The sequence below is a fragment of the Taudactylus pleione genome, unplaced genomic scaffold (genome assembly GCF_031769625.1).
Source record: "Taudactylus pleione unplaced genomic scaffold, aTauple2 ptg000041l, whole genome shotgun sequence".
Lineage (NCBI taxonomy): Eukaryota > Metazoa > Chordata > Amphibia > Anura > Myobatrachidae > Taudactylus > Taudactylus pleione.
The window spans coordinates 35,642,976-35,669,984 of NW_028284443.1; the positions used below are offsets into that span (position 1 = coordinate 35,642,976).

A 27,009-nucleotide genomic window follows, 5' to 3' on the forward strand; every position below is an offset into this window, starting at 1 on the left:
AGGTAGAATTGATCCTCACAAGTAAACATTTTTTTAGTTAGTACGAACTCCAGTAGGGTGAGTAGGAAAGGTTTCAGTTCTTGATGTCTACTCATATCTAAAAAGTATTTGGCAGCCTCAATCCCTTTCTTATGATGTATGCTGGTATAAAGGCTTTCTACATCATAGGTAGCTAACCAAGTCCCTGGAGTAACAGTTAGATCATGTAATTTGCTCAAAACATCCATTGTATCTTTAACATAAGAAGGTAAAGCTAAGACATATTGTCTAAGATATTGATCAACAAATATGCTTGCTTTCTCCGTTAAGCTGCCTTTCCCAGAGACAATTGGGTGGCCAGGTGGTATTCGATCATTTTTGTGAATTTTAGGTAGTAAATACAATGTAGGTACTTTGGGATTCTCTACATACAGGAATTCATAGTCTTTTTTCGATATAATTCCATCATTTAAAGCTGTGGAGAGTATATTCTTGTATTTCACCAAAAAATCTTGAGTGGGATTAAATACAAGTCTCTTATAGCATTGCTTGTCATTCAACTGTTTGTGTAGTTCTTCTATGTATAGTGACCTAGGCCATAGAACAACATTACGTCCCTTGTCAGATGGCTTTAATATAGTATCCTACCGCTTAGATATTTGATTAAGTGCTATCCTTTCCCCTTTGGTAAGGTTATCTGCACTATTATAGTGAGTTAAATCCATAAAAAGCTTATCAAAAACTTTGGAAACCAGGTCTAAAAAAACCTTCGCTGGAGGACAGATTTTTAGGTCCGGAAAGAACACTGATTTCGGTTTAATTAGAGTTTGATCAAAAGGTCTTAGATCTTGTGAGGTTGGTTTAATAGTCTCTGAATCCAAATCTTCTAATGTTTCAATCATACGTCTATCATCTTCCGAAAATTCAGATATTAGGGGATTGTTATGGTGGGGAGGTTTTAATTCAGTGAATGTAGTAAAATCTGTTGGCCTTTATTAATATTAATTGCCATACAAATGATCATCTAGTATATCGAAACCCTGGATTACATAAATACTTTAACCAGATTTAATCTTAATTCTATATTTTTTCATATACATATTTTATTAATATATGATTATTCACTCATAATTAACATTTTTTGTGAGCACTGGCACATATTAACATTTTACTTACACTCTTTACTCACCATTCTTCACTGTAATATCTTACTGTCTTATAATTTTTTAAAGAGCAAGAACTCTTTTCACTTTTTATTAAACCAATTTTTTCAAGTTTTTGTCACGTTTCTTTAATTTTTATATTCTTATTGGAGACCATTCTTTTTGTTCGTCTCCATCTTCATTTGTCACTCGCACGATCACACATTTACATATTTTCTTTGGGCACTGTACTATATCACTTTCATGTATTATAACACTGCCTCACACTAATTTATTCTTTATGTTCGATTAATTGACTGATTTATTTCTTTATATATATTGGAATTTTTTTTACATCGATTACCATCGATGTGTATTATAGAACATAATATTAATTTTCATTTATATATTCATTCTGGGGTATCTATCAACTATCATCTTTAATCATCCACATTTAAAGGATCCTATTAATATGAACAATTACCGTTCTTCTCTTTTTCTCTATTCACGAAGTTAATAATATTCTATTGGCTGATATTGATACATGTGACAAGTTAGAATGAGAGAGGAAGGGGTATTTTCATACCCATTGGCTAACGCAAGCATGTGACTTGTATGGACCATATGATTGGTCATCCTATGTGAATATTAGACACCTTCTCGGCAAACTCGGGTTGCCTTGACAAAACTTTAGTGGTGAAACCTACGTCGGCGGGTAGAGAGTAGTTTTTACTACTCAGTACAGTGTCCTCGTGTTAATGCATAATTAAATGGCGAATGTAGTCATTTTCCACCTACACCCAAGCCGCATCTTAAGACAGTGATGAACGCTGTTACATGTACTAATACCTATTAGGGAGAGCTGCCGCCATTAGAGCAATAGGCAGGAGCAATATCTATCACCTATCTCAAATATCTATGTATATATAAATATGTTACTGGTGAACGTAACTGTTTGTTGTTAATCCATATAACCCATATATTCACAGCATTCAGTAACCGCACAGCATTTATACATGGGTTGCTATCAGAGAGAGCTGTCGTTATTAGCACAATAGGCAGGAGTAATATCCATTACATATCTCAAATTTCTATGTATATACAAATATGTTATTGGTGAATGCAACTGCTTTTTGTTAACCCATATATTCACAGCATTTAGTAACCGACATATGTTAATTGCTGTGCGTATACATTCTCCTTATGTGAGATATTATAGTGAGATCTATCTGCGTTGACTAATCTGACAGGACCACTGCTGAAATACAATTATAGGTGATTTACCTATTTAAGCCACATATAAATATTTTCAGCATTATAACCAAGGCTTCCTTATGATGTCCTAGCAGATACAGGCAGGCGAACTTATGGCAACAGTGTTCACAACAATGTCTCTTTTTTCTTAACAAACTATTGAGTAATTGTAACTGTTGCAGTATTTGAACTGCTACACTAGAGCTCATATAGAGAGATATTTATCAGTCTCCAATTACCTAATATTTCGGCAGTAACAATATCTATAAGAGAGGTTTTCTATATGTGATATACTCTGACCCAATTCTGGGCTCAATGAATACTTAATCACAATATTTCATTGATTAGTAATCACATATATTGCTCCAGTGAATAATTAATTTTGCTTACGCAACATAGCACTTATTTTGTCTTACGTGGATGAAAAACACTCTTTGCTCTCCCAGCGGCAACATTAAAATATTTTATTAATAGATGGTGTATTTTCAGGTGGATATATATGACTCATGATTTGAATCGCTTACAGAGACACATACAATTTACTATACATTTTAGTTTGGTATGGAATCATTGATACCATATTTCATTTCACTTTAGTTTTGCTTTTTAAATATTTTGATTAAAAGTTATATTTTATTAAGGATTCATTAGTGCACCAACTAAGAGGACATTCTTGTTCTTTTTCTTCTCTTATGCATTTGTTTAATGTCCCTAGGCAGCACACCCTATTACTCTATCGATAATATAATTGGTGATTTGTAATTAAGGGTATTCTTTTTCTCTATTTGGTTTAAGATTTAACTACATATTAACTAGTGCAGAAGCCTCCCACTCCCCTGTTCCCTTTTATTATCCCAATATTTATGCACCTGACTGTATTTTAAACACTAATCAGGCAGTTTATCTTGACTCGTGAAGTTGTAGTATACATGTCAATCCAGTAGATGGAGCACCAAGAGAAATACTACATATCATAAAGTTGCTGCTCATGTTACTTGCAACCTTTAGTGTTACTGTAGGTTAAGTGGCTTGCTCACGAGTTAGTAGCCCTTAGCATCTTATGTGTTAATCCCTGAAGGAAAAACTGCAAATATTGTTTACAAAGACATTTTATGATCAATGTCTACAATAAAAAATATATATCACAATATCATATGCCACTACTGTCTTTGTAAAATTAGTTCCGCTAAGCAATAACAGACATCCACGCATGCGAAGCTGCGAGCAAACTCTAGTCATTGATAAAACAGTTTCTCTCATGTTGCCGCCTCCCTCGTCTCTCCTCAGAGACTATGGAGGCATTTGGTTTTGAAATTACAAGAGATTTGCTCTGTTATTAAACTAATTAATTCACATAGAGCACCCATCCCAGATGGCTTTACCGCTTCTTATTATAAATGTTTCCAAAAAGTGCTTGTCCCCCATCTATCCACTTTGCAACCCCTTCACAAAACAGGCTCTTGAAGCCAAAATTATAATCACTCATAAGGAGGGTAAGGACCTTATTCATTGTGCCCATCGTTAAACTCTATTCTAAAATAATTGGCCTCCCGTTTAAATACAGTCCTCTCCAGCTTATGCATAGTGACTAAGTTGATTTTACACCAGGGAGGCAGGCACAAGACAACAGCAGACATGTGGTTGACCTTGTCCATTCTATTAATACTGCTAAGGTGCCTACTTTCATGCTTTCTCTGGATGTAGAGAAGGCATTTGACAAAATTGACTGGTCTTTCATGCTTGAAACTCTTCTCTATTTTGGGTGTGATAGGGCCTACCTCACTGGGATTTGTGCACTCTATTCCAGCCCCTCTGTTGGAGTTTCAGTGAATGGTGTTGTCTCAGAACCTTTCTCTCTCTCCAACGGGACTCGGCAGGGGTGCCCATTGTCCCCCCTAATATTTATTTTAATTATAGAACAGTTGGCCGCAAGGATCCACTTCTCCCAAGATGCCATGGGTATCAAAATATGCTCCAAAAAGTTAAAATTTCCTTATTTATGGACAATGTCTTGCTTACCCTTTCCTCCTCTCACCTATCCCTTCTGGACCTCTTTGAATTTTCTGTCCACCTATGGGACAATCTCAGGGTAGAAGAATAATTACTCTAAAACTGAGGCCCAGTTGTTTCATATTCCCACCTCCTCTTGGATAAGCTTCGGCATAATTATAACTTTGCATCAAGGACATATAAGCTACGATATACAGTGTCACAGCCACTGACACTGTAATGTTGGTAAAAAGCCGCACAAAAGAAGCACTACCTAGTCACATGGCACTCACGCGTTATGTTTAATGTGACTTGTAGCGCACAGAGGTAAGATGTTTGTGGACACATCTGCAACTCTCTCTATAAAGAAAATTACCCCACTGTCCTTTGCACTATAAAAGCATATTTATTCTGGTGACATGGATTGGTCACATCATTTTGTGGTTCTGACGGATAGCAGCTCTCAAAATGAATCTCCTGCCAAGGCTCCTTTACCTGTTCCAGGCACTGCCTGTAAAGTTCCTAATGTACTGTTCTTGCCCAGATCCATGCTTTTGGGCAGTCTGTCTGGAGGGATAAAATTCCTAGCACTAGCTTTGCCAACTTGCCTAGGGCCACCACAAATGGTGGTCATGGTTTCCTGGATGTTAAGCTTTATTATTTAGCCTCCCACCTTAGCCAGGCCTTCACATAGTTCACTTCCAGTAGTCGTCTGTGTTGGATATACCTGGAAACATAGACATGTACAATGTCATCCTTGCTCGCCATTATAGGTCTATCCCCTCACTTCCAGCATCTAGTCTGTTCTACTCACCAGGTCTTTAGTTTTACCTGTCAACTTTGGGACTCCTGCACCAGGTGTTGCAAATGTAGCTCTTCCCCTTTTACTTCGCTGTGGAGAAACCCCAATTTTCATCCAGGCTTGTCTCTCTCCTGCTCTTCTCCCTGGATCAATAAGGGTGCCCAGTTTGTGATGGATGTGTTTATTGTATTTCCATAGGTGACCTGCAGGTGAAATTCTCCTTTCCTGATTAATATATTTCAATATCTTAAATTGCTCCATTTTGTTACCTCTCCTTTGTTTTGGTTCTGTCCCATCCCGTGAATTCCTTTGAGCCCCTATGTCACTGTAGACCTTTACAATATGTAATGATTTCCCACTTTAACAACTCCCCTCTTTTCTCAGTGGAGCCTTCCATCTCCCGTATTATATTCCAGTATAAGGAGGACTTAAGAGACCCCCCCTCTCCCAGAAGAAGATGTTTGGTCAACGATTACTACTCATGACTCAGCTGCTGTCTTGTGCACAGAGACGCCCACTGTTGGCGTCTCACTTCGCCGTTTATGTACAAAAGCTGAAACATCGGTCGCACATCATACCGCCGAGCAAGCCTATGCTGTCTCAGAATGAACGTCTCACCCAAGATGCCGAGGACTTTCCAGCTGTGAACAAATTTGCAGAGGCTCTCTAGGGCACGCTCCAAAAACTATCCTGACACACCTTCTTTTTTCTAGCCACCCCCTATTACCTCCCCCAAATGCTAACTACCTGCGCAGTGCGGCTTTGGCGCATGCGCAGTAGGAAAGAAATGATCCACTGAGTCCAACATCGACAATGCGTGCATCTCTGAATCAGGTACACAATCTCTTTTCAATGCTCTCATTCTTTAACCTATCTATACTGTATATATTACATATACATTATACATGTCCTAATTAATCATTCTACAGATCAGTGATTTGATTTGTGCTTAGATATAGTTTTACTGCCCTCTAGCGACTAAAGTTATTGGGTGTGTCTTTGATAATAAAAATACTTTGCCTGGAAACTATACATCAGAATAGAGATGAGGCTATAGGCACTATGTGCTTTACTTTATTCTCTGCAAGGTATGTTCATTCCACTTCAAGTCTCTTTGTCATATTATGTACTATATTCTCTGACTTATTTGACAACAGCCCATTTACCCCCATTCCCCTGAGCCCACGAATGCAGGCGTGCCAGTGCGTTTCAACGCCGTTGCAGGGGTGTGCATAAATTATCCACTGCGATACCAGATACCACCTGAGACATCATAACATGCGCATAAGTAAGTAATTCCTCAGTGAGGTCTAGGCTACTCTAACTGTCCGATGTTATGATTGTTTCACTATCTTGGTCAAGTATATGGATGTGAGTAAGGGGAAGTGGGCGTCCTTATGTCAGGCTGCGTATGCACTGTGAATGCACACATTAAAATATCATCGCCGATATTAGCAATGCAGTTGCGTGCGTATAAACAGAATAACGAACTGTAGTGAATCTGGTAGCTAGTGCCACTTGACTGCTCTTCCTATGTAGTTCAGAACACTGATTATTAAGACTACTTTGAGCACCGGATAATTTAGAATTTAAGTTGTTAAAACTGTTACATTCTAAGGGGTCTATTTACTAAGCAGTGTTAGGAGACAGATTGAAAAGTGATAAGGTACCATCCAATCAGCTCCCAACTGTCATTTTTCAAACACAGCCTGTGAGATGGCAGTTAGGAGCTGATTGGCTGGCACCTTATCACTTTTCACGCTGTCTCCTAACACTGCTTAGTAAATAGACCCCTAAATGTATTTAAATAAAAAGTTTTGTGATTTTCAGAATTATATCTTTTCATATTTTTTAAAGTATTTAATAGGGTTTTGAAATTCTACAGACAACAAAACTTTTAATTTCATACTGAATGATATAAGCATGGAAGCATGGATTATAGCAGTTTGGGGCTATATTTATGAGGTAGATTATCAGATTATCACTAATTTTCAGAGAGTTTGTCTGCGGGATTTAAAACAGTCATAATATTAAATGCATTCAATAATGTTGTTGTTTGAAATCTCAAGAAACAGCAGCTTTGAAAACCTATGGCTTATTAAATATAGCCCTTGGTGCTTTATGTCTATTTATCTGTTATTTACACTTCTCATTATGAATCTGCAGAAACCGTTGATTCAGACAGCAACCATGCTACTTTATTCTGCATACCTAACGTGATACCAATACATGCGATTTGTCTCTCATCTACCCAGGGAACAGCTCTGCTGACTGTTGATCAAAGGAGATGGGAAGATCTTAAAAGCAGACTCAAGATAGCTCAACCACTCCACCTCCCTCCTCGTCCAGGTATTAAGTCTTCTAACTGTTCCTTCTCACTTGCATTTGTTTTATGTTTGGCCTGTGCTCTTACTGTAATAAAAGTAGCAGGAAATGTATGAAGGATAATCAGTGGCAACGGTCTTATTTGGTTTCATTGTGTAGAGTGAAAGGAACAGGTTGCCACACACGTTTCTGCCTCCCTTAGGGAATAATCAGAATGAATTGGTCTACGTCAGTGGTTCTCAAACTCGGTCCTCAGGACCCCACACAGGTCACGTTTTCCAGGTCACTCAGCAGGAGCACAGGTGTAGTCATTACTCACTAACACATTTTAAAAGATCCACAGGTGGAACTAATTATTTCACTTGTGATTCTGAGGAGACCTGGAAAATATGCACTGTTTGGGGTCCTGAGGACCGAGTTTGAGAACCTGTGGTCTACGTTATGGGACCTATACACCTGAGCCGCAACTCCCCGTTTTGCCAACACTGACCTGGTCCGTGGATCGGTGACCAAAGCCGCCGATCTGTGAAATCAGTGGTCCGTGGTTAAAATGTTATAAATTCCCGACTTGCCAAATCCAGGTTGGGATCGGGGAATCAAATCTTTCAACATGTTGAATAATCCCGATCCCTCAGCCCTGAGTTGGCAAAACGGGACATTGCAGCAATCCGTCGCAGATGTATGGGGGCTTTTAAACGAAAAAGTAATTTATATGTGTCAGAGTTGAGGACAGGCCCATTACGTAAGTTGTTGTTTAGGTGCCACAATAGCTATATTTTACAATATACAGTATGAAAAAATAAAAATAATTATTATTTTAAATTAGAATAATAAACAACATTCACAGCCTTTTTAATGCACTGGTTGCAAGGCTTTTGATGGACATAGGAAAAAGCCAGTGAAAACTAATTAAAGGAACTTATGCCTTTCTCATAATGACACAGTCGGACGCATGTAAAACATCGGATGCAAGCGCCCGATATTTTACCTCTGCGCATACATTGATGATGCACTGCATGTGTTCAGATGTTTACCGCCGGGGGACTCAGATCGAAATTGCATAGAGATCCATGCAATTTTGATAGGCGTTTCTGAGTGGTAACGGTGGAGGGGGCAGTGACTGTGTCTGAAGATGCGGTTCCACTGACACCATCGGCCATGGTGAGTCAGACATTCTGCGCCTGCCATAGGTGCAGTGTCCATTGGCCAGGCTGTTAAGTGCGCCTTTGTACACACATCAGCACAATCACACCACAGCTGATTCTCAATAGGACGCCCATCGTCAAAGGCATTATCAAAAAGACATGGTAGCAACTGCGCAAAAAGACTCAGCCACTACAGCAACTGCGTCCAATTCACAATCACCCCAAATGTGTTTGTTTGTTTGTTAATTATAATGAGTCTGCCTAATAAATTCTGTTAGATAGTACCTGCTTATTTATATGCGTGTAACTATCAGTAATAACTTGGTTTTGGGACTTTCAGTAAAATATAATAGTGTTTGTGATTATATAGGGCACATCCATGTTAATCTATTGGAAACAGATGTGGGCATTAAACGGTCAGCATCATGTTGAACTTCAAATATGCAACTAGGGAGCAATGTACCTGAAAGGAGATCAAACAGGAGATTTAGGGACAGTTGCTAATGACAAATGCATCCAAGCCATGATTGCCTGTGTTTTACATCCATGTACATAAATGTCCTTTGCAGACTTCTGTAATGGGGCCTTCTGAGAGCATACCATACATACGTTGCTTCAATTTAAAAAAAAATTATTTTGTGATTGGTGTTTGTTTTGTAGACAATGATGGCTTCAGAGCACGAATGTACGATATAACACAGCATCCATTTTTCAAGAGGACTATTGCAGTACTTGTCTTGGCGCAATCAGTTTTACTCTCAGTCAAGGTACGCTGTATAAAAAAACAATGTACAAGAATACGTGAGCTAAAACCCAACGGTACTACACTGCACATGCACTAGTCCCCAGACATGCTTAAAAGAGCAAACAATGCCCTCCAGAATGGATTAATGGAGTGTTACACCCCAGATTACGACATTATGTCAATTCTACAATGTATTGTTGCAAATTGGTGTAATTGTGATTATAAAATGACTCACCCAAAGAGAGAATATGTAAATTGGTATTGATATACAACTGACTCAGATCTATTAATTTCTATATCTATCTATATGGTTAAGGTGGATGGAATTTTATGTAATTTATGTAATTTTATGCATATATATATATATATATATTTATATCTCCTAACTGAGTAGAGGAGTGCTTATATATATATATATATATATATATATATGGTATGGATCGGGGGTCTTATGGTGTGCCAGCACAGTTTGTTTATAATGGTTCAATAACGTTTTGGTTGTCCTGTTAAGTCTTTCAGTGTTCTTTAAGTTGTTAAAGTTGGAGGATAAGGGTCTTCTCTATGTCTCTACAATGAGACCCTCACACCAGAGTTAACCCAAAAATGCAATCATCAGTTTCTGTGTACATGATTCATAATTGAAATCTTACATAGCACATGCAGAGTGGTCTATATGGGCTACATGACTGTCCTCTTCAGGAGTCTGAGCTAACAGCAAGTTAGCCCACTTTCGGTCACTTTTGCTTTATCACCCAACGCGTCTCGTCAAATATCAACCTCTTCAGGGGTATTTAATATCCGAACAGAGATTCCCAATAGATATTTCAATTCTTTATCTAGCCACAGCTGGCTTAAATAAATCTCTCCTTTTGGATATACTTAATTTCCAATGAGTGTTTCATGCTTTGCTGAGGCAATGGTTTTAAATAGATATTCCTCAGATGTACTCAATCCAGTGAGGATGACTATTCTCGGCATGTGTGCTTAGTTCCCTTGTCATACATATATACTGTATATATACAGTACCAGTCAAAAGTTTGGACCTACTCATTCAATGGTTTTTGTATATTTAAATTATTTTCAATATAGTAGATTAATACTAAAGACATCAAAACTATGAAAGAATACATATGGAATTATGTTGTAATCAAAAAAGTGTTAAACATATCAAAATCTGTTTTACATTTAATATATATATATATATATATATATATATAATAAATAAGCACTCCTCTACTCAGTTATGTAAATTAATCAGCGCTACCTGTTCTAACAGATGGAAGCTGGATATTCAATATATGTGTGGTAAGTCACACTATACAAAGGTATACTTGTGAAGAAGAAAGATGCAGCGCCTATAAAGTGCATAGATTTGTGAAATCACTGTGCAAACTGTGCAAAATTAAATAATATGCCAGCTTAACTTTGTTTAGCTTGATGATCCTCAGGTACTTCGATTGTCCAATAGGACAAAACATATATATATATATATATATATATATATATATAAAGTAGAAAACATAAAAGACAATATTTAAAACATTGTGCATATTTTTAGAACTTTTTGTCCCTCCTGCATAATTAAATTAAAAAATATAAAGACTTGTGACTTATTCAAGGGGATCCCCTTGAAGAAGTCACATATTTGGATGAAACGCGTTGGAACACTGCTATTACCTGACTCCCCATTTGGACAGATAAGCCGATTTTATACTAATTTATTGTATGTTCATTACCTATTGGAGGCTCGCTGTCCGTACATACCCCTGGTTTATGTTTTTGAATTTCTTTTCTATCCTTAATGTAATAAAATGTTCCTGTTATATAAATTTGGTTGGGTTTTTATGCATATTGGGATTGTTGATTGATTCCTGCTTAAACCCCATTCTTATTATCATATTTTATCATGCTAAAAAATAGATAAAAAATTGTATAATGCGGGAGGGTCAAAAAGTTCTACAAATATGCACAATGTTTTTAATATTGCCTTTAATATTTCCTACTCTGTATATATTTATTGTCCTATTGGACCATCAAAAATGAGGATCAACAACTTAAACAAAGTCAAGCTGACGTATTATTTATTTTTGCACAATCTGCACTTTATAGGTGCTGTATCTTTCTCCTCCACAAACATATATAGTACACACACAGTATATATATATATATATATATATATATATATATATATATATATATATATATTAGGGATGTGCAGGCTCGGATAGGTTCGAGTTTGCACGCCGAGTTCGGATTTTTCCCTCCAAAAAAACGGAACTCATAAAGAGGCAAAACGTCATCTTGCATGGACAAACATCATCATTCCTGGACAAAGTCCGAGCCTGCACATCCCTAAAATATATATATATATATATATATATATATATATATACAAAGCAAAATAATCTGCGGCACTCCAAGACTGATGAAAAAAGTCAAATTGTATTGAAGATATGTGAAACATACACCAACGTTTCAAAGCCTCCAGGCTTCTTTGTCAAGGTTTATCCACATAACATACATAAATTCAAATGCATATTCTTACCTTAAATAGGCAGGGACTCACGCTGAACTGCTGCAGACCGGGGAGGAGGGAAGCACCACGTGTTCCTGGACGTCCCGAGATGACGTCATCACGGCGCTGCCGGGTTGTCAAGGCAACCGGCCAAATGCCGGAAACAGTCTCCCCGGTCTGCAAAAGCAGAATCAGGACAAGAATTATAATACAAATATGCCCAGAACAATAATATAAGCGTTAATTAGCATATTAACACCACATAGCCTCACAAATAGAACACTAACCATTAAATACAACCTGAGTGAAATATGACACTCACGGGTGTATAGACAGGGTTACACCGCATACAAAGAAAACCAATTGATAGGTGATAATAATAAGATAATGAGAACAGGTCTAAACCAGCATAACATGAGCATAAATATTAGTAAACCCACAGTTACTACACAATTGGGAGAGATCAGGACTAATATAATTACATCAAGACTTTAACGAGTTCCAATTAATTTTTTTGTTTAGTCCTAAAGGGGCTATAGTACCAAGTTGATGAATCCATTTAGTCTCCAACATCAAGAGCCTTCCTGCTTGATTGCCACCACGGAGCGAGGCCGGAACATGGTCAATAACCATGTGTCTTAATGAGGCTAATGTGTGACCTAATAATAAAAAGTGTTGTGCCACTGGCTGATCCGAAGATTTCTTTAATAAGGCTGATTTTATTGAAGATCGGTGAACGGCCATCCGCTCTCTTACTGTGCGTGTGGTTTGGCCCACGTAATATAGTCCACATGGACAAATAATGATATACACAATGAAGGTTGACAAACAATTCAAAACGTAATTGATGCTAAAGCGTTTGTCTTTGTGAGGATGCTTAAAGGAATCGCCAATGATCATGTGGGAACAGGTGGTGCAGTGAAGACACTTGTAGCAACCCGGAGTTCTATGTAAAAATTATGTTGGTCTAGGTTGCGCTTTTGATGTGAGATCAGTTATGTCAGTATGAACTACTAAGTCCCGAATACTCCGACCCCTAGTGTAGCATGACATGGGTACTTTATTTTTCAAACTTGGAAGATCCTTATCTGTTTTGATAATTGGCCACAAGGCTTTGGTAGCTCTCTGAACCATTGGGCTACTAAGCTGAAACTCCATCTTCCATGGAATTATATTTTTCTTATCTTTAACAACAGGGCTTAGTAACATATCACGTGGCATTTTCAAAACCTCATCTTTGGCTTTATTGAGAAGCAATAAATTATACCCTCTCATGAGGAACTTGTCAATAATCTTATTAATTTCTATGTTAATTTGTTTCAGATCACTCGTGATACGGGCTACCCGCATCATTTGAGATTTGGGTAAACCGTATTTCAGAGGTTTTGGATGGTTACTGCTGGCAAGAAGTAAAGTGCTTTTATCTGTAGGTTTACAATATACACCAGTAGAAATTTTACTATCGATAAATGGAAACTTGCACATCAAGGTAATTCAACGAAGATGGACTAAATTGGAACATGAATTTGATGGGTGAATCTACTGCATTGACCTCAGACATAAAATGTACAAATCGCTCCTCTCCTCCTGTCCATAGGATAAACAGATCATCTATGTAGCGTGAAAATAGTAAAACATATTGCAAGATAGATGGATTTGAGAAGAACAATTTCTTTTCTTCTTGAAACATGTACACGTTAGCGTAAGAAGGGGCGACATTGCTCCCCATTGCGCAACCGGACAATTGCTGGTAAAAGGCACCGTTGTACATAAAGTAATTTCTGGTTAGAGTTAATTCTAATAATTTCATAAATAACTCCATATCGAGGCTAATAGTATGTTGTTGTGATAAAAAGTCACGCATAGCTTCTAAGCCTCGATCGCAATAAGGATTGGTGGCATAAATTACAATCCCTGTGTGAGGATCATCGCAAAGAGTTAATCAAATTCAAAAAGAATAAACGTATGACCGTACTCAACGTTTATGAAGACAATAAAGTCTACAGGTGGCTGACGGGGACAGAGTCACGGTTACCACAACATGGCATCTTTAAACCCCACCAGGGATGGCGCCAGAGACGCGAGAATAGAACAAGAGAGGTTTATACCTCTAACAGCGATAGCAAATTTGCTACACGAAGATCAGATGAGGCTTTAGAACCCCAATCGGTCCCTTTAGGGGATACCAACAATACTACAGTGGATCCCATGACAAAAAGACGCCCAACCGCCGGGCCAATAAAATGCCAGGACGAAGAGGTCCCAGCTCCTGCTTGAAAACGGGGGAGTGGAGATCCGAACGCAGGCGTGCCTCATTATGAGAACGGCGTTTTATGGGAGTGCATACGGATTATGAGAGTGCATAATTAACAAAGTACCGTCATGGCACATGTGACATGGGAGGTTTTTACACTGACATGATCGTAGAGCTTAAGAGAGGGTATGGTCAACCTCAAGCTCTACGACCAGTTCCGATGGTCTCGATTAATCCTTATATGCCCGGAGATGACGTGCAATGCGTACGAGAAGGGGGCGTATTTTTTGTCTTCCGACCGCTTCCTCCCTTGGTCGGTCAGCTACCGATCCGAACTTAGGGACGCAACTTGCGAGGGAATCATTTGCATATCCGGCCCCTTTTCCCATACGACCGTGCGGCCACTTCGACCGACTCTGAATGAGGTCCTTAGTGAGGACTTTCCGGTGGTCCCCATCATTTATACTGTGCCGAAGATACATAAAGATTTAATTTCTCCGCCCGGCAGACCGATTATATCAGCAAGAGGTTCATTATACCAACCAATTTCCAAATTCCTGGACTCCATTCTTCAACCTATTGTGACACAACGACCTACGTATATTAAAGACACGACCAGCTTTTTAATTTTATTGAATACTATTAGCTCTGTGCCAGCTAATACACTCATCTGTACTATGGATATCAGCAGTCTATATACGTCTATACCACACACGGGAGTAACTTTTTATCACAACAACATACTATTAGCCTCAATATGGAGTTATTTATGAAATTATTAGAATTAACTCTAACCAGAAATTACTTTATGTACAACGGTGCCTTTTACCAGCAATTGTCCGGTTGCGCAATGGGGAGCAATGTCGCCCCTTCTTATGCTAACGTGTACATGTTTCAAGAAGAAAATAAATTGTTCTTCTCAAATCCATCTATCTTGTAATATGTTTTATTATTTTCACGCTACATAGATGATCTGTTTATCCTATGGACAGGAGGAGAGGAGCGATTTGTACATTTTATGTCTGAGATCAATGCAGCAGATTCACCCATCAAATTCACGTTCCAATTTAGTCCATCTTCGTTGAATTACCTTGATGTGCAAGTTTCCATTATCGATGGTAAAATTTCTACTGGTGTATATTGTAAACCTACAGATAAAAACACTTTACTTCTTGCCAGCAGTAACCATCCTAAACCTCTTAAATACGGTTTACCCAAATCTCAAATGATACAGGTAGCCCGTATCACGAGTGACCTGAATCAAATTAACATAGAAATTAATAAGATTATTGACAAGTTCCTCATGAGAGGGTATAATTTATCGCTTCTCAATAAAGCCAAAGATGAGGTTTTGAAAATGCCACGTGATATGTTACTAAGCCCTGTTGTTAAAGATAAGAAAAATATAATTCCATGGAAGATGGAGTTTCAGCTTAGTAGCCCAATGGTTCAGAGAGCTACCAAAGCCTTGTGGCCAATTATCAAAACAGATAAGGATCTTCCAAGTTTGAAAAATAAAGTACCCATGTCATGCTACACTAGGGGCCGGAGTATTCGGGACTTAGTAGTTCATACTGACATAACTGATCTCACATCAAAAGCGCAACCTAGATCGACATCATTTTTACATAGAACTCCAGGTTGCTACAAGTGTCTTCACTGCACCACCTGTTCCCACATGATCATTGGCGATTCCTTTAAGCATTCTCACAAAGACAAACGCTTTAACATCAATTACTTTTTGAATTGTTTGTCAACCTTCATTGTGTATATCATTATTTGTCCATGTGGACTACAGTACGCGGGCCAAACCACACGCACAGTAAGAGAGCGGATGGCCGTTCACCGATCTTCAATAAAATCAGCATTATTAAAGAAATCTTCGGATCAGCCAGTGGCACGGCACTTTTTATTATTAGGTCACACATTAGCCTCATTAAGACACATGGTTATTGACCATGTTCCGGCCTCGCTCCATGGTGGCAATCGAGCAGGAAGGCTCTTGTCGTTGGAGACTAGATGGATCCATCAACTTGGTACTATTGCCCGTTTAGGACTAAACGAAACAATTAATTGGAACTCGTTAAAGTCTTGATGTAATTATATTAGTCCTGATCTCTCCCAATTGTGTAGTAACTGTGGGTTTACTAATATTTATGCTCATGTTATGCTGGTTTAGACCTGTTCTCATTATCTTATTATTATCACCTATCAATTGGTTTTCTTTGTCTGCGGGGTAACCCTGTCTATACACCCGTGAGTGTCATATTTCACTCAGGTTGTATTTAGTGGTTAGTGTTCTATTTGTGATGCTATGTGGTGTTAATATGCTAATTAACACTTATATTATTGTTCTGGGCATATTTGTATTATAATTCTTGTCCTGATTCTGCTTTTGCAGACCGGGGAGACTGTTTCCGGCATTTGGCCGGTTGCCTTGACAACCCGGCAGCGCCGTGATGACGTCATCTCGGGACGTCCAGGAACACGTGGTGCTTCCCTCCTCCCCGGTCTGCAGCAGTTCAGTCCCTGCCTATTTAAGGTAAGAATATGCATTTGAATTTATGTATGTTATGTGGATAAACCTTGACAAAGAAGCCTGGAGGCTTTGAAATGTTGGTGTATGTTTCACATATCTTCAATACAATTTGACTTTTATCATCAGTCTTGGAGTGCCGCAGATTATTTTGCTTTTTGTTTTTGTGACACTGAGGGCAACCAAGCAGCTGCTTTTTGAATAAGATGTGCCGGTCCACATTGTCTATGCATATATATATATATATACCTAAAAAATGGAACGCACACAGCTTATACAATAACAGCGGGTGCCAGGTCAGAGAAATCCATATAACAAACGGCCCCAATTGTAGGAAAAAGGAACCAGGACCAGCACACCACAAATTTCATGACATTTAATTAGCCAATATAGCAAATCACCATGTGTAGAAAGGTACATATACTGACTGGGCACAAAAATGGAACGGGTAGTACTTAACACTTCAAATGCAGAATGATAACCGGGGAGCTATGGTCTGAACCCGGACAAGCCCCGACGGCCGTTTCGTCTAGCTTCATCAAGGGACTAGTAACTGACTATCCAGAACAGGAATAAATACCTTTAAACTGATAAGGCAATACAACTCACCTGCGCGCAGCAACAGGTGGCACCATCGGGTGCAGGCAGGGTCCACAAGCGCGTGCATATCCCGGTCTGCCGCGACCTCCGTCATACTCAGCGCGCCTGCTGATGACGCGACCGAGGTGACCATGGCAACGGCTAACAACAGGACGCCACAACATTGCACCCGGCCATCACCATGGCCATCCTGTGCAGGCACAGGGCTAATGCCCACAAAAAACAAATACACAGATACTCATATGACAACACAATAAAGACTACATCTATACACAGTAATAACAATCATATCATAATCATCTTGGAGCAACAATAGGTATAATTAGCATTAACATAGAGTGTAAATGACATATATAACAGTCATCACAGAGGGTCACGGAATGCCAAAAACCAGAAGTTTAGAGAACTCAACCATATGTTTATCATTGTATGCATCCAAAAAAAAATTTCAAAAAAATTTATTAATTGATGATATTCAACAAAACCTAATAAATTTAACCCAAAAAGGCAGAAAAAGAGAAATCCTCACCTCTAGAGGTGAGGATTTGGCTATCAAGGAGTTGCGGGACAATGCACACATAGTCATCCGGCCCGCAGATAAGGGTGGTGGTGTGGTCGTGTTGGACTACGATGACTATGTGAGCGAGGCCATGAGCCAACTCAACGACCATAGCTGTTATAAACAATTAGAATTTGATCCTACTGATAAATTTAAGACAGAGATTGATGCTGTTATATCCCTTGGTTTCAATAATGGTTGGATAGATGAGCATACTGTACGTTTTTTGATTCAAGATTTTCCTCGTGTTCCCCTCTTTTACCTATTACCAAAAGTACACAAGTTGCTGATTCGACCCCCGGGTAGACCCATCATCAGATCTAGAGGTTCTCTTTGTCAGAGCTTGTCACAATATGTGGACTACTTTCTTCAAGCAGTTGTGCAGAACACTCCCTTTTTTCTAAAGGACACTACTGATTTTTTGAACAAATTAGCTCGTTTTGGCCAGCCACCCACTAGTTGCATCTTAGTGACGCTTGACGTCACGAGTCTCTATACAAACATTATACATGTAGATGGTTTGAATGCCACTAGAGAGATTCTCTCCTCCAGTCCGTATTATGTAGGCCCCCCTATAGAGTTCATTTTACTTTTGATGGAAATTATTTTGCATAAAAATTATTTTCTGTTTAATAATGCTTTTTTTCTTCAATTAAAGGGTACAGCTATGGGGTCCAATATGGCCCCTTCTTATACTAATTTATATATGTATTTTTACAAGAAGAGATACATTATGCAAAACAGATTATTTTCGTCATATATTTTACGTTAGGTTTATTGACGATTTGTTTTTTCTTTGGACTGGAGGAGAGACAGCTCTCAAGGAGTTTGTGGAGAGTCTCAACCAATTGCCAGGGTCCATTAGATTTTCTTACAAATATAGTTCGGACACTATTGACTATTTGGATGTTTGCATCAAAATTATCGATGGTAAATTTTCGACTACTGTTTACACCAAACCTACAGATAAAAACACTCTACTGGAAGCATCCAGTTTTCATCCTATGCCCTTCAAGAGAGGACTACCCTTTTCTCAACTTGTCAAGGTAACTCGGATTACATCGGATAGGAGTAAACTCCATGAGGCACTGTTGGTGATGGGACAAAAATTCATTCACCGTGGATATTCTAAAATTGAAGTTGATCAATCAATACAAAGATGTCTATCCTTAAACAGACAGGACCTTTTAAAACCCAGACTACTGCCACCACCCGACACCAGGTTGGTGTTCGGCAGTACATACTCTATTACCTCAGGGATTGTCAAACAGTCCATTTTAAAACACTGGCATATCCTGCAAACTGATCCAGTTTTAAAAGAAATATGTGGATCTAAACCTCTCTTTTGTTACAGGAGAAGTAGAAATCTAAAAGAAAGAATAGCCACAGCTGATATTGGCTCTCATGTTTCCAATAGGGCCAATTGGCTCAGTTTACAACATGGAGCATTCAGATGCACAGGATGTGTCAATTTCAAATATATGAGGACGGGTAGTACTTTCACACATCCTAGCAGTGGAAGGGTGTTCAATCTTCAACACAGAATGAGCTGTGACACAAAATTTGTAACTTACAGCATTATCTGCCCATGCAAAAAGATTTATGTAGGCAAGACTATTCGTATGCTTAAGGAACGCATATCTATGCATAGATCCTCGATTAAAAAAGCCTACACACAGCTAGAAAGCAATACGCCACCAGTGGCGAGGCATTTTGTTATAAGTGGACACACAATCAATGACTTTTGCTTCATGCCATTTGATCATGTGCCTCCTCCCAAAAGAGGTGGAGACAAGCATAGGATGCTTCTAAGACAGGAATGCAGTTGGATTTACAAGCTTGGGACCATGGTTCCCCATGGACTAAATGAGGAATTCTCTTTTTCTGCCTTTTTGGATTAAATTTATTAGGTTTTGTTGAATATCATCAATTAATAAATTTTTTTTTACATTTTTTTGGATGCATACAATGATAAACATATGGTTGAGCTCTCTAAACTCTTGGTTTTTGGCATTCTGTGACCCTCTGTGATGACTGTTATATATGTCATTTACACTCTATGTTAATGCTAATTATATCAATTGTTGCTCTAAGATGATTATGATATGATTGTTATTACTGTGTATAGATGTAGTCTTTATTGTGTTGTCATATGAGTATCTGTGTATTTGTGTATTTGTTTTTTGTGGGCATTAGCCCTGTGCCTGCACAGGATGGCCGTGGTGATGGCCGGGAGCAATGTTGCGGCGTCCTGTTGTTAGCCATTGCCATGGTCACCTCGGTCGCGTCATCAGCAGGCGCGCTGAGTATGACGGAGGTCGTGGCAGACCGGGATATGCACGCGCTTGTGGACCCTGCCTGCACCTGACGGTGCCACCTGTTGCTGCGCGCAGGTGAGTTGTATTGCCTTATCAGTTTAAAGGTATTTATTCCTGTTCTGGATAGTCAGTTACTAGTCCCTTGATGAAGCTAGACGAAACGTCGGGGCTTGTCCGGGTTCAGACCATAGCTCCCCGGTTACCATCCTGCATTTGAAGTGTTAAGTACTACCCGTTCCATTTTTGTGCCCAGTCGGTATATGTACATTTCTACACATGGTGATTTGCTATATTGGCTAATTAAATGTCATGAAATTTGTGGTGTGCTGGTCCTGGTTCCATTTTCCTACAATTGGGGCCGTTTGTTATATATATATATATATATATATATATATATATAAACTGTATAATATAATTTAGATCAAGCTAGTGAGCTCCTTTAATCACATTGCAAAGTATGTGGATTGTGCTAATAGTCTGCTGTAGTGGTAAACACAATATAACAATTTGTTTTGTTCCAGTGGGACGTGGATGATCCTGTAACTGTTCCTCTAGCAACAATGTCAGTTGTTTTCACCTTCATTTTTGTACTAGAGGTAATATACAGTCTTTCTAATCGTATGTATAGACAAACTAATGGGAAGTTATTTATCATTCTGGGGGCATTTGTTGTACCACTATATTCAATGAGGGATATTTCTGAAAACTGTCGCACAAGTAAATGTGCAAAAAATAAAATGTGCAAAACAAAAACAGCTGTCACTCATTGTAATAGAACAAACCTTCATTTTGGAACACTTCATTTTTATTAGTTCTACTTTTGATTAAGTCAGCAGAATGTTTGTGAAATTAAAACATGAAGAGTTGTTTGCAGTACTGATGTGCCCACATACACCTATCCTAAAATCAAGCCCAATAGCTCCGTTTAGCGCACAAGATACTTTGTTACTTAGCCGCACCAAAACACTAATCCTAAGTACCTAGTGCACTATATGTAGGCTTGCCATATTATCCCTTTAATTCAGGACACATGTAAATTACACAGGTTCTGTGGCTGCTTAAAACCAGGTGAAATGGAGACTTGAAGTCAACCAGCCACATTATCTGTGTAATTCATATGTGTTCCGAATTTGAAGGGATAATATGGCTAGCCTAACGATGAGCAACATTTGATGCAAAATTTAGGAAAAAGTAGCAAAGTTGAGGTAGGAGCACCGAGCACACAATCCAGGTTAAAAAGGCAAAAGACAAGTCCGCTACTAATCATCCACACCATGCATCATTATGCTTAATCTGCAACTTTATACCATTCCGTTGTAACACTAATTACACGTACTACTTATTTGAGGGTTATGACCGCTGTTGTGGCAATGTTTATATACCATGTACTTGTCCTGCATTGTCTTGTTACTGTTCTCTTGTTCAGCTTAACTGTTTATGTACTTTGTAAGGTGCTGCGGAACCCTTCTGGAGCCATAGAAATAAAGGATGATAATAATAACAAAAAAAAATTAATTCTGATTACTTAGGGGTGATTCAGTACCGACGGAATGGCAAAGCTGCACACAAACAATTCCGTCCTTGCAAACATGCAAAAGCAGCAGGAGGTGTATGACAACCCCTGCTGGTTTTGCGATCCTTGCACTGCGACCAAGGCCGCAGGTTGGGATAACCATCGTGACCTTTGGTCGTAATGGTTGACGACAGTCAGCTTACTCAGACTGGCCGGCTCGTGAGGCCAGGAAACTGCGTCCGTGAATGCAGTCCCTGTATTTGTCACTCCCGGAAAACAGGGCGAACACATCCCCATTTCCAGGAACGGCTGTTATCTCCGCACCGCCCCATAAATGCCTATGCCTGTCAATCAGGCAGAGGCACAGTAGGGGCTGCGTGCTATCACACAGGATCCAATCTGCACATTCGCAGAACGGGTCCTGCGCACACGCAGATTCCTGATAATCGGGAATATGCATTCTGCATTGCACTTGCATGCAATGCTGAATTAGTACACTAATTGCAAACTAAAGCTGGGTACACATTAGACGATGTGTACCCAGCTGGCCTATCATGCGCACTGAACCAGACGAGGGTGCAGGTATCGGCAAGTGCATACACACTTGGCGATGCCGTCAGTGAGTGAGCAACGGCGGGGGGTAGCGGGAACCATGCTGCATTCGGCAGCATGGCATTGTTAGCTACAACCTCAGATCTTTCTGCATGTACAGTAGTACGCCCCCCTATGCATTGCCCCAGTAGTAATCCCCCTATGCAGTGCCCCCAGTATTATTCCCCCCTATGCATTGCCCCAAGTAGTAGTCCACCCTATACAGTGCCCCCAGTAGTAGTCCTCCCTATACACTGCCCCCAGTAGCAGCCACCCGCCCCCCATACAGTGCCCCCAGTAGCGCCCCCCCCATACAGTGCCCCTAGTAGCGGCCACCCCCTCAATGCAGTGCCCCCAGTAGCGCCCCACCTATGATGTACCAGTGTCTTCCCTTGCCCCCTTACACACAAAAAAAGTAAAATAACACAACTTACCTGAATCCATTCTCCTGCTGCGACCGCCACTGTCCACTCCTCATGGCCCGCTCTGCACTGTCCCATCACTCGCTGAGGGGGGAGTCTGAAGCTGACGCTTATTAGTGAGCTCCATCCAGCTGCCTAAGTGGATGCAGCAGCCAATGAGAGTCTGTCTGGCGGCTGTGTGTTTGTTACTATGTAGTGCTGACCGCTCACACTGCGGTCTGCACTACACTTGTGGGACCCGGGGGACACTAGAGGTGGGTGCAGCGGCGGCTTTGTGCCCCTGCACCACAGCGGACCCCGGTGCAAGCCACCGGCTGCACCACCGCTAGTTACGCCACTGGTCTGGTGTGCAGGGGCCTTTGGTTGTAAAATTAAGGAAAAAGTAACTCAATAGAGGAGAGGTAGCAAAGCTGAGGGTAAAAGTAGCAAAAATTTGGAGAAAAATACAAAGCACTGGATTCACGCTAGACATCTCGCTGCACATATGGCGCAAAAGGGATAGGTGTAAGAGGACACATCTGTAGTTAAATTAAACATACAGTCTATTGAATTGAAGGATGAATAGAAATAAGGGGTAGATGTACTAAGCTTTGGAGAGAGATAAAGTACTAACAAATCAGCTCCTAACTGTCATTTTATAGGCTGTGTTTGAAAAATGACTGTCAGAAGCTGATTGGTTGGTACTTTATCTCTCTCCACTTTATCTCAATCCAAGGCTTAGTACATCTACCCCACAGACACCATAAAATGAGTTATGTTAGCAAAGCATGCATACATCTTTTAGAGGAATCCAGTCAAGATGTCGGCAGGCAGGATGCCGGACGTCAGGGTACTGACACCGGAATCCTAACGCCCGTCAGAATGCCGACACCGGTGTCCCGAAGGGATCAAGATACCAACGACAGCATCCCGACCGCCGGCATCCCGAAGGTAAGTATGCGGGTTACAATGTACATAAACAAATGAGCACACAAGAAAACAGTTATTAACAGTACAAACAATGCAAGACAGATACATGATTAATACATTGCTGCATAACAATTAGATAAGCAGCATGGTGTCATCAACCAAGGGTTGGGTGCTGTTGTATATCAAAGTATAATTAAGTGAAGGAGAAGCACATGAGGGAAGAGGTCCATGCTCGTGAGAGCTTACATTCTAAGGGGAGGGGCCAGACAGACAGGGGTGACACAGATGGGCTGGATACAAGGGTGACAGTACTATGACATTTATGGAAAGGTTAGTTTAAACTTAAGAGGAAACGATTAGTATTAGGCCAAGGATGGGGGGGTTAGGTTTAGGGACCTAACCCCCCCTGTCGTGGTGGGATAGGCTTAGGCACAGACCGGGGTAGGTTAAGGTTAGGCACCGCCTGGGGTGGGTTAGGTTTAGGGTGCGGGAAGGGGGGTTAGGTTTAGGCACCACCAGGGGAGGTTAGGCTTAGGCACCATCAGGGGGAGGTTAGGGTTAGGGGGGAGATGGGGAGGGTTAGGCTACTTACCGACGCCTGTCGGGATTTGCAACATCGGGTTGCCGCTGTCTGTCTTCTGACCTCCGGCATCCCGTCAACCAGTAAATCATACCGATTCCCTTCTAGATAATTGCTTAAAGCAGGGGTTCCCAAACTTTTCTGAATCACGGCGCCCTCGAGTATCAGTATTGTTTTCACGGCACCCCTAAGCCAAAAATTTGACATTGAGAAATTCAGAAAAAAATTTAGTAAAGTGAGTTAATTGTGCTTACCTGTCATCCTTAGGTTCAGTTATGATGTGGTGGACAGGTTTGTGCTTCTGTTTGTGCACATATTTACATTACATTGACCATAAATATTTTTAATTTGGTGCTGGACCACTAATCTGAGGCACCCCTGCAAGTGTCCTGAGGCACCCCAGGGTGCCACGGCGCACAGTTTGGGAACTACTGGAGATTGCACTGTAGTAGCTTAATGACTCATATCACACCACAATCACTTTGAAGAACTGCATAGATGGACACAAATTTTAGTATAATTTGATTACATCAACCAACCTGTATGATGGCCATGCTGAAATGCCTGTAATACATCATTGTACTGTGTCTTGGGGATAAATTTACTAATATGGGAGTTCTATTAAGAAGTGATGTTGCCCATAGCAATCAATCATATTCCAGGTATTATCTTCTAGAAGGTGGTAGATAAATGAGAAGTAGAATCTGATTGGGTGCTATGGGCAACATCACTTCTTAAATAGAGCTCCCATTTTAGTAAATTTACCCCTTGGTGAGATTAAAGTTACCAATTAAAGTTCCCAACACTCACGGCAACCAGTCAGATATTTGCTTTAATTTTCTAAATAGTGTTCTAAAACTGTTTGTTTCTTACATTCTTATTGGTTGCAGTGGAATACAGCATTCTTTTGTACACAGTTAATGATGCAACAATTTCTATAGAGAACAATAAAGGTTCAATGCCCTGAAAATAGAACTCATTCTTTTTTAGTCCTCTGAATTTTAACACTTCTAAAATTGTCAATGTGTAGAAAATAATAGTTGCCGACAATCTGGCTGTCCCGTCCGGGAGGAGGCAGCAGGTCGGCACAACAGGTGGTGTGACGCATGTTTGGGGGCAGATCGGGGGACGTGACTGCATGATCACGTCATTGCGGCCCGCCCCTCTACACAATGCTGAGATTACTTCACTAAGTCATTTTCCGTGTATATGTAAATATACTTGCCAATAAAGAAAATTCTTATTCTGATTGGCAGCAGGGGGCGAGGCCACGATGACGCGAGTCAGCGTAAATTGCTTCATCGACTCCCCCTGGCCCGGCCAATTGTATTGTATCAGTGAGCGGCTGCAGGGGAAAAGTGGATGCAGGAGGGGTGGGTGCGGGCAGGTGGTGGTCGAATGAGAAACTTGCCCACTCTTCAAGGCGGCCGTGAGTGTCACATGATAAAGGTGCACATAAATTTGTATGTGTATACAGATGGGTCCACATACATCTAGCCTCCTGGCACGTTAAACAGCCCTTCTGGTCGCGCCATGCCGTGTTGTGACTCAGTAGTGCCGAGTGTCTTTTCTTGCGTCTTTTTACCTTCAAAACTGTCTTATTCGTACAACGATGCAAATAGATAGGACAAGCAGCTTCTGCTGATTAAAATAATATGCAGCATGCCTATGTTCTCTGGACCTAATTCAGACCTGCTCGCGAGTGCTGAGCGCTCGCAAGCGGGCCGATGTTAGCCCAGTGCGCATGCGCACGACGGAGGCGTCTCCGTCGTGCGCATGCGCGAGACCCGGATAGCGAAGGGCAAGCCGTCGCTATGGGTCTTGCTACAAAGGGGGCGTGCTGTCGATGGTGAGTGACAGCACGCCCCCTTTGGTGGGCGTGCTGGGGGCGTGGCTGGCCAGACGGAGGCGTTCCCATGGGAACGCCTACCGTCTGGGGCCGGCCCCACTGACATCACAAGTGATGTCAGTGGGAGTTGCTCTCGGCTCTGAGCAGCAGCCGCAGCAGTCTCCTATGCTTGTGGCGGGGAGCGATCACACTGATTGTGCCCCCCTCTGGCTTTGCACCGGGCTGAGGGGCTCACAGTGCCCCTCTCCCCAGCGCTCAGCACCACTATGCAGTGCTGCAAAAGTGTTTTTTTTCTTCTTTATCTCAAGGGGTTGTGGCCACACCTCCCGTGATTAGGCCACACCCCCTTCACCTGGGCCCAGCTGGGCTCTCGATGCCCCTGCCCGCGTTGTGTGGTGTGACTTGTATTGCACGGAGGTTAGATGTATGTGGGCACATCTGTATACACTGAAGTTACAGATGAGCGGTTTGGTTCCACATGGTTATTCATTTTTGCAGATCCGAAAGTAACCGAGTAGAACTGAGCCGCTCATCATATATATATATATATATATATATACATATACATATATATGGGCCAACTGGTTGATACTATGAAAATGTATCTTTTTCTTTCATGCAGTATATAATTAATAACCTGTTGTTGATTTGTGTTGTATACAGGTAACAATGAAGATTACAGCTATGTCACCAGCTGGATTTTGGCAAAGTAGGAGAAATCGATATGATCTACTTGTGACATCCCTTGGTGTTATTTGGGTTATACTACATTTTGCCTTACTTGTAAGAGGATTTCATTAATTTCTGCAAAACAGTTATATCCTTATTTAGAATACTTACTTATTCTGTCTAATATTATGCTATAGAAATAATAATATAAGCATAATTAAAAAAGCAAAGGTTGCCAGGGCTATCTATCTATCTATCTATCTATCTATCTATCTATCTGTCTGTCTAGATAGACACCACTATATATTAGATA

The 27,009-nt window shown here is 40.4% G+C and overlaps 1 protein-coding gene across 1 annotated transcript in view; it reads left to right on the forward strand.

Annotated features, from left to right (window-relative positions):
- Window positions 1-27,009, forward strand: part of NALCN (sodium leak channel, non-selective) — a 665,599-nt gene that overhangs the window by 607,575 nt on the left and 31,015 nt on the right. The window contains exons 31-34 of the mRNA XM_088456607.1: window positions 7,422-7,515; window positions 9,297-9,403; window positions 20,685-20,759; window positions 26,691-26,810. Coding sequence (XP_088312733.1) covers window positions 7,422-7,515; window positions 9,297-9,403; window positions 20,685-20,759; window positions 26,691-26,810 — 396 coding nt within the window. The remainder of the gene's footprint in view (window positions 1-7,421; window positions 7,516-9,296; window positions 9,404-20,684; window positions 20,760-26,690; window positions 26,811-27,009) is intronic.